General features: G+C 45.2%; 1 protein-coding gene across 1 annotated transcript; it reads right to left on the minus strand.

Moving 5' to 3' along the window:
* Nucleotides 1-320: 320 nt before the first annotated feature.
* On the minus strand, nucleotides 321-7853 carry LOC118092458 (zona pellucida sperm-binding protein 3-like). Its single transcript, XM_060282740.1, has 9 exons — nucleotides 7443-7853; nucleotides 5559-5677; nucleotides 5369-5472; nucleotides 4956-5133; nucleotides 4736-4856; nucleotides 3169-3260; nucleotides 2140-2279; nucleotides 1251-1346; nucleotides 321-466 (listed from the first exon to the last, which is right to left on the minus strand). The coding sequence occupies exons 1-9, from the start codon at nucleotides 7851-7853 to the stop codon at nucleotides 321-323; spliced, it is 1407 nt and encodes a 468-aa protein (XP_060138723.1).
* Nucleotides 7854-8860: the final 1007 nt, after the last annotated feature.

The following is an 8860-nucleotide window of genomic DNA, read 5'->3' on the forward strand; positions in this document are numbered from 1 at the left end:
ACACACTTTTTAGACATGGCACAGATGCCCATGCATCTCTTAGCATTACATTCAGACATCGCTTTTTTGGCCTACAACTCCCATGATCCCTAGCTAACAGGACCAGTGGTCAGGGATGATGGGAATTGTAGTCCAAAACATCTGGAGGGCCGAAGTTTGGGGGTGCCTGCTGTAGACCAACAGCTTCTTGGGGGGCACCATCCCATTGGCTATCCCTGCCTTTATTACATACAGAATAAGACTTCTTCCATTACAGAATAAGACTGCAAGTCACAGTCAAGTCCGCCCATTTTTATTTTTATTTTATTTTACACAGCCTTTCAAGAAAGCTCTGAGATTGGAGTAGAATTGGAGCGGCTCTTTTTCTTGCAGGCAACGAAATATCCCAGAATCCCCAATGTCAAAGCTAGGAAGGCAGTTGCTATGGACAGCCCTGCCAATGTCAACAGAGACATCTCATGGGTACCTGAGAAAGAGAAGTGGAGATTGAATTTGGGCCCTTCTGCATGAAGAGCATGTTCACTACCATACAGCTATGCAATTTACACGTTTCTGCTCCGTGGAAGTGTCATTATTTGCCAGGTGGAACATCGCCATCATCCAATTACACATTGCAGCCCATCATTGAGGACAGTTCTTCTGGATCTGATATTACATGACCTGAAGAGGCCACATTCACCCACCACATGGTGAAGACAGATGGTCATGGGCTAAACCACCTCTCTTCCCAGGAAGAAGTCATTCCAGTGGAGCCCAACTGATTTACGACTCCAGGTAGCTGCAGTCTCCCACCCCACAAGACTTGCAAGGTCACACCTGCTTACTCTCCTGGCTAGGTACAACTGTCAAATCACTCTAATATGGTTAACATAGCTGCCTTGGAACATACACAGCTGCTTCATGTCACCTTGGAACTAGGAGTCCATCCAAGGCTACAACCCTAACCAAAGTTAGCTGGAGGTACACTCCAATGAACTCCATGGGATCGACTTCTGAGTAGACATGGTTAGAATTGCACTGTATGATGCCTTACAGTATACAAGGTGAGACTATTTATCTGGCCTACTATCACCTACCATGGGCAAAAAGATTGCAGGGGGTTGAATTAGATGCCCCTAACTCTATGATTCTATGACTGCCAGCTCTCTAAGTGCCAGGCAGAGTCCTTTTTTAGCCCTACCTAGAGATGCAAGGGGTCGAACAGCAGACTTTCTGCATGCAAAAAATGCCACCCAAAACTGCAGCCTTACCTTCTCCCATTGCCCCCACAGTTCTTTGGTTTTCAGGAAGATGCCCCAAACTCTTTGGGGCACCCAGGACAACCGGTCCTATCACCACGTCAGCCTCTGCTCTTCCCACTGAAGAGTCACCTGCAAAAGCATGAAAGCCTAGAAACTTATTTTCATCAGGTTTGAGTTAAGCTCCTTTTAACACATTTCCTCCTATGGGACAATTATAGCGCAATCTAGACACTGACGATGCAGAGGGTTTGGTGGCAGCAGGTGGGGGTGGGAACAGGATGAGCTCTAATGGGATTAAGTCCCAGGAGGAGGGTAGTTGTTGGCTGAACGTTAGGAGAAACATCTTGGATGGCAAGAGCAGTAGACTGGAACCAATTGCCTTTCTGTCCTCTGAAAAATTGGAGCCAATAGGAAGCTTTTTTGACCCATGCCTAATTGCTATGCAAGAAGCAAGGCCTCGTGTCCTGGAGTCACACACACACACCAGTTCCAGTCCAGTCACTCTGGACACCGAATTTACCATGCATAATAACAGGAGCAAGGGACCCAGGTGGCGCTGTGGGTTAAACCACTGAGCCTAGGGCTTGCTGATCAGAAGGTCGGCGGTTCGAATCCCTGCAATGGGGTGAGCTCCCGTTGCTTGGTCCCAGCTCCTGCCCACCTAGCAGTTCAGAAGCACATCAAAGTGCAAGCAGATAAATAGGGACCGCTCCAGCGGGAAGGTAAACAGCGTTTCCGTGCGCTGCTCTGGTTCGCCAGAAGCAGCTTTGTCATGCTGGCCACATGACCTGGAAGCTGTCTGCGGACAAACACCAGCTCCCTCGGCCTATAGAGCGAGATGAGCGCCGCAACCCCAGAGTCGGACACGACTGGACCTGATGGTCAGGGGCCCCTTTACCTTTACCTTTAATAACAGGAGCATCTCTCTGGAAGCGTCCTCTTGTCTCTCTCCACCAGGGATCCATCCTTCCAGGTGGCATACAGTTCCTCCTTTCACAGCAGCTGCAGATGTCTGCAGCACCTTCAATGGGAGTCCAGCTGCAGCGAAAGTGGGGTATAGGAATCACTCCTCCCGTGGTGGACATGCCCCCAAGTAAAGAGCTTCTGGGATAAGACTTATAATGAATTGAAGAAAGTGTTGAAAAACACGTTTGTTAAGAAACCAGAAGCTTTTGTACTTGGGATAATTAGGGAAAGATACTACATTTTTTCTGTATGCCACAACAGCAGCTAGAATTGTATTAGCAAGGAATTGGGAAACTGAAGAAATACCGATGGTGGACGACTGGCAGATGAAGCTGATAGAATTTATGGAACTGTCCGAGTTGACCAGGAGACTCCGGGACCAGGGGGAAGAATCAATGGAAGAAGATTGGAAGAAATTTGAAATTTATTTTGAGAAGAATTGTAAGATTAGTAGTATCTAGCAAAGGATTTGGAAGTAAAAGGAGGTTGTAGAAGAGAGTTAGATAAGTGTATTATGTATTAAGATTTAGTTAAGTGGTATTATGTTATTGTAAGTTTAAGATTTAATCAAAATAGAATTATATTTTGAGATAAGTATAAGTGATTCATTGTATTGTTAAGGTATTATGAGAATTATTAGATTTAGAAAATTATTAAAAAGATTGGAATCAAGATTTGGAAAGTGCTAAGGAAGTGAAATATAGAAACGTAGCTGGGAGGGAATGGAGGAAGCCAAGAGAGATACGTAATATAACATAGTTTGAAAATATTGTTGTTCTTGTTGTATTGTATTGTACTGTATTATTTATTTTTGTTTGTTTTGCTTTATGCTTAGTTTGTTATGTTATGTTATGTTTTTGTTTATATATATATATACATACATATAGGAATCACTCCTCCCATGCTGCTCTCAGCTTCTCAGACAGCCCCGCCCTCCACAGTTCTCATCTGCTTCCCTCACCTGTTCCTTGCTTTGTTGAAAGAGCAAGCCTTGTTCAGAGGACCAAGAGGCTGATCAGCTGCCGTGACTTTCAAGTGGCAAGTGATGTAGACCTGGAGAAAGTAAGGGGGGAGAAAGTAAGGGGGGAACTCCAAAAAAAGACCATTGGACTTTCCAGCATTGCAGCCTATTGAGCAACTCAGTGCTCTCCAAATGCCAAAGTGTTGGTGCTGACCTTTAAAGCCCTAAACGGCCTCGGTCCTGTATACCTGAAGGAGCGTCTCCACCCCATCGTTCTGCCCGGACACTGAGGTCCAGCACCGAGGGCCTTCTGGCGGTTCCCTCACTGTGAGAAGCAAAGCTACAGGGAACCAGGCAGAGGGCCTTCTTGGTAGTGGCACCCGCCCTGTGGAACGCCCTTCAGGGAGATGAACAACTACCTGACATTTAGAAAATACCTAAAGGCAGCCCTGTTTAGGGAAGTTTTTAATCTGTGATATTTTAATGTGTGTTGGAAGCCGCCCAGAGTGGCGGGGGGGACCCAGCCAGATGGGCGGGGTATAAATAATATATTATTGTTATTGTTATTATTGGGCTCCAGGTCCCATCAGCCCCAGCCAGCATGACCAATGGTCAGGGATAATGAGAGTTCTAGTCCACAGATTCCCACACACTCCTGCTCAAACAACTCTGTCACAGTGGCTTTACAAGTCCAATGAGCTAGTTCTATTTTATTTATATATTGAATTTATATACCATCCTATTCCCAGAGGTGTCAGGGTAGTTCACAGAACAAAATCAAAATATAAAACCACAAAATAGATAATCAAAATAAAAACAACAACCTAATAGAAGGCTAAAAACACAGCTGTACAATGCAGCCTCTCTAGCCATCAAAGTACAGGAGGCACAGGGAAGTTAGCCAGTTGTTGGCCCTTGGGAAGCCCTGTGCAAGGGGCTTTTGCAGGGATTGACAGTCAGCTGACTGGCATTGCCTGCAAAGCCCCTTTCATCCATACCCTGGTTTTCCTGTAGGTAGGGATGGAGAAGAAATTCAATTCTATACACATTCAAAGCCAAATCTTCCAAATTTTCTCGCCCCTAAATAATATGAGAACTGAAATGCAGCTATCCTTCAAAGTCTGCACCGATTTGAAAGTTTGCAATGCAGTTCTCCTAGAATCATAGAACTGTAGAGCTGGGAGGAACCACGGGGGTCATCTAGTCCAACCCCCTGCAATGCAGGAATCTTTTGCCCAATGTGGGGCTCAAACCCCCAACCCTGAATTTGAGTCTCCTGCTCTACCAACTGAGCTATCGCAGCTGACAATAATTACAAAATTGCACACATTAAGGAAAGCAGATTTAAAAAACCGAGATATTAATGTAAACAACATACAAGAAAGCATTGTGGTATGGGAATGTCCTTGCAAGAATGTATATGTTAGTCAAAACTGCATATAAAATGTATTTATTACAATAAATTCACACTAAAATACTGGTGAACTTTAATGAGGATTTTTTTTTAATGCCAATTGCTGCAAAATGTGCCAGATCAGGAAGCTTGCTGTGTTTAGTAATGTCTTACCAAGCCTCCATTATCTCCTGCAAACTGGAAGGCATCAACTGTGAACTGGAGAGAATCTTGCCTGCGTCTTGGGGACACAAAGGCTGAACTGGAGTCATCTGATCTCCCATCAACCAGGCATCTAAGAAAAAAAACATACGGTTACCAACATTGCCCCAGTAGTTGACAGCCAAATAAATGCAACCCAGAGATCCTGGCAAGAAAGGCATACCGTACTTACCCATTGAAGTCAATTATAGCATATCTGGGAGAAGAGTCTCTGTCTGGGCTCAGCGTGGCCACACAGTTGTCAACGAAGAGCCTCAGAACCACATGGTTCTCAGTGTTGACATCAGCCTGGATGTGCATGGCATCTCCCAGTTGATACCTGTTAATGCTTCTCTCTGCACTCCAGTCATCTAGAAGGCAAGCCTTATCTTAATACAGGGATGGAGTAGTACAGGTGCCCTGACCTGAAACACCTGGAATCTCGCATTGCTCAGATATTGGGGTAGCCCACTGTACAAAAGTTAAGATTTATATTCATTACTCCACACTTTTGCCTCTTGAAGGCAATGCATCCCTTGGATTGAAAAAAGGTTCCCCATCCCGACTTACGAAGTGGATGGTATTTCCCCCAAGGCTGCCACCTACCATTCATCAGACGCAACGAGAAGGCCAACCTGGCTTCTGCAGAAATGGTAGAGCTGAAAGGAATCCACGTTGGCCTGATGGACTTGCTGCTCACATTGTCTTTCCTGAAAGGGACAGTCTTCACTGATCAACCAGTTCTCCAAGGAACAGTCATTGGGAAGTTGCGATCAGAGAACAAAGAGCCACTCACCTCGGATAGTGACATTCAATAGGAACTTCAGCTGGGCTGGTCCTGATGATTTGAGAGTTACTTCCAGGATTAGGACTATAGTAGAGCTTTATGCTATAGATAAGAGAGTCTGGAGTCATCTGGAAGGAGAAGAGCAGTGGCAAATATAGATTCACAGCAGGCTTCATCAACCTGGTGCTCTCCAGATGTTATGGACTAAAATTCCCATCATCTGCACTAGGTGGGGTTGATGGGAGTTGGGAGTCCACCACATCTGGAGGGCGCCAGGGTAGAGAAGGCTGCTCAAACTATTGTTGGTTCATATAAACACATCATATTCCTAGAAATAAATGCCACCTTAAAAATATGGACTTGACCCTTGGATCTCTCCCAACTCTACAGTTCTATTATCATTCCATTGCTAGTCTCAAGACATATTCCCTATTAAGCGTAGGGAGGTGCAATCAGCCCAGAGGGATGCCCCCTCCATTATCTGTTATAATGTAGGAGGATAGTGAGGGACCATGCAGAGGTGGCCTTGGGCAGGGTTTAGCACATTGGCACAAAGAACCTAGGACCACCAGACAAATGGCATACACATCTGAAAAGCACAAGTTGTCTTGTGTAGGCTTCAAAAAGTGGTACATGAATTTTATAGAGTTTTTAGAATTTTATAGACAACCAAATTTCATCCTCACAACAATTCTGATGTACTGGTAGTTATTTGTTTAGTTTGTCACCCAATGCAAAACATCTCCAGGTACAGTTTTTAAAAACCCACCAGGTTTAATGATGGCAGCAGCACACAAACAAAAATCCCGTACCACAGAAAATGGCAGATGACTTGCCTAAGGTAATCAGCCAGCTTCTTGAGTGAGTGGGGATTTGAACTCGGGTCTTGCCCGTCTTAGCTGAACATAATAGCAGTCACTACCTAGGCTCAACCATCATTAAACCATCAGCTTTCTGCATTCATTTCTCTCTAAGAAGGTCCTTCTCCCACACTGGGGTGCAAGTCATAGGAAGAGAAACTTTTGACTATTTTTAGAGAAGGAAACAAATGTTTTATTTGCCGACCTCACATAATAACCACTCCTATCCTTTTCGTTTTGAGAAGTTTCCATTGAATGGAGGATTCTAAAACAAGGTATTGCACAAAGTATTGCTAGTTCAGGTTCCCAACCTGTCATCACATTGCTTTCTCAGATAGTTGCTCCATTTCTTACCTTTAAAGGTAAAGGTAAAGGACCCCTGGCAGTTAAGTCCAGTCACAAACGACTCTGGGGTTGTGGCGCTCATCTCACTTTACAGGCCGAGGGAGCCAGCGTTTGTCCGCAGACAGTTTTTCCAGGTCATGTGGCCAGCAGGACTAAACCGCTTCTGGCGAAACCAGAGCAGAGCACGGAAATGCCATTTACCTTCCTGCCAGAGCGGTTCCTATTTATCTACTTGCACTTTGACGTGCTTTCGAACTGCTAGGTTGGCAGGAGCTGGAACCAAGCAACGGGAGCTCACCCCGTCGCGGGGATTTGAACCGCCGACCTTCTGATTGGCAAGTTCAAGAGGCTCAGTGGTTTAGACCACAGCGCCACACCCGCATCTCTTTTCTCACCTTTACCTACCCCAGAAAAACAACAACACATTACCAAGCATTTTACAGTCCCAGGGTTCATTAAAGCATTTATATTTCTGCAAATGTTAGGGGTTCCCCCAAAGCTATCAATATCTCCCTCTCATCTTTTTAACCACATAAACAGTAGCCACAGCTGGAGCATCAGAAATATGAGGAGTCTTTTCACCCCCATTTTACTTCTTCACCCATTAGGCTTTCCTTGTTACTTTAGAACAACTAAAAGGAGCTCAAGGAGCTCAAGAAAGCTCATGCATTTTATCTGTTCACCTTACCTGTAAGATGCTGCCACACTCATGGAGCCCCACTTCAAAGACCACCAAATTCTCTGCATTGTCAAGGGATGTGTGCTGGCAACCAAGAGAGCCCAGGATCAGGTCCGCAGCTTGGATGAGCCTCCCCGTCCCAAACAGGTCCCTGTTCACAGTTACGACCACCTGAGCCTCCAGGCAACGCACAGTCACGGGAGTCAGGAGGGATAAAGCCCTCGGCTGGGAAACGTCCACCCAAGCCCAGGGTGAAGACCGAGACAAGACTGAGCCGCGAGCCTGTACCGCTGGAGGAACAGTCCTGGAAGGAGATCTCCAAACCAGATCATCCCCAGACAACTCCCAAGGGCCTGCAATGCCCACCACACTAATTACTACACACAACAGCACACCGCTAACAGAAGCTAACAGTCCCATTCTGACTGCAAAATTAAACCACCACCACTGTGCCCCAAAGAGGACCAAGGCAGGAGAGGAAGGTTTTAAATGCTGCAGATCCAGCCCCTTCACAGCTGCCTGTAAGTACCGGTAGCCTTGCCTCCCCTGCCAGCCAGCTGTAGAGAATGAATAAAAGCAATGAGCCTCAGCTGGAGACAACCCAGCCTTGACTCACTGGGACTTCATTCTTTTTTTTTTAAATAAAAACAAACAGCACCTTTATTGAAAGTTCAAAAAGTACATAATTATATGTGCACTAAACATGATAAGATGTAAATAAGAGAGAGAGAGAGAGAGAGAGAGAGAGAGAGAGAGAGAGAGAGAGAGAGAGAGAGAGAGAGAGAGAGAGAGAGAGAGAGAGAGAGAGAGAGAGAAACAGAAGCCATGTAGAAGGGGAAATAAGGGAGGAGGGAGGGAACCCAAAACTGGGTGTTTTACAAGGTTGTTGTTATTGTACTGCACCAGATCTTAACCTATTCCAGTATTTGTAAGAATGGATTCCAAATATCACTGAATTTGTCCATGGCAAGTCTGCATTTATATGCAAGTTGTTCATATGTTGCAAGTTTGTATATAAGTCTTCAATCCAATTGTAGAAGGGGCTTTATCCTGAAAACACTTAGCCTAAGGGCACTTCTGGGTGCTTTTGCTCTCGACTGCCACACATTTGTACATAGCTCTGAATAGACTCTCCAAAAGGTGAGGACCCTGATCACACAGGCACAGAGCAGGTGGAGTTCAGGGGGTTGGACTAGCTGACCCTTGGAGTCCCTTCCAACTCTACAATTTATGATACAATTATTTAGACTTCATAGTTGAACTATATTGGGTATTTCACACCCAATAATAATCTACCTGTGTTCTCCGTGTTGCTGCATGCAATAATGCATGAACAAGAGCTTTTGATTTAGTAAGTAAAACTTTTAAAACTTACTCAACAGTGTGTGGCCTGTGCTTTGCTAGAGGGGTAGAGAGTGGGGGCAAGA

Source organism: Zootoca vivipara, chromosome 14 (assembly GCF_963506605.1).
Source record: "Zootoca vivipara chromosome 14, rZooViv1.1, whole genome shotgun sequence".
NCBI lineage: Eukaryota > Metazoa > Chordata > Lepidosauria > Squamata > Lacertidae > Zootoca > Zootoca vivipara.

Excerpts from the sequence above, each read along its gene's own strand:
- LOC118092458 (XM_060282740.1), bottom strand. The coding sequence starts at position 7,853 with ATGGGACTGTTAGCTTCTGTTAGCGGTGTGCTGTTGTGTGTAGTAATT. Across the intron at positions 5,473-5,558 it reads ATTGAATGTCACTATCCGAG|GAAAGACAATGTGAGCAGCA; the intron begins GTGAGTGGCTCT and ends TGTCCCTTTCAG. Across the intron at positions 3,261-4,735 it reads CAGGAGATAATGGAGGCTTG|GTCTACATCACTTGCCACTT; the intron begins GTAAGACATTAC and ends TACTTTCTCCAG.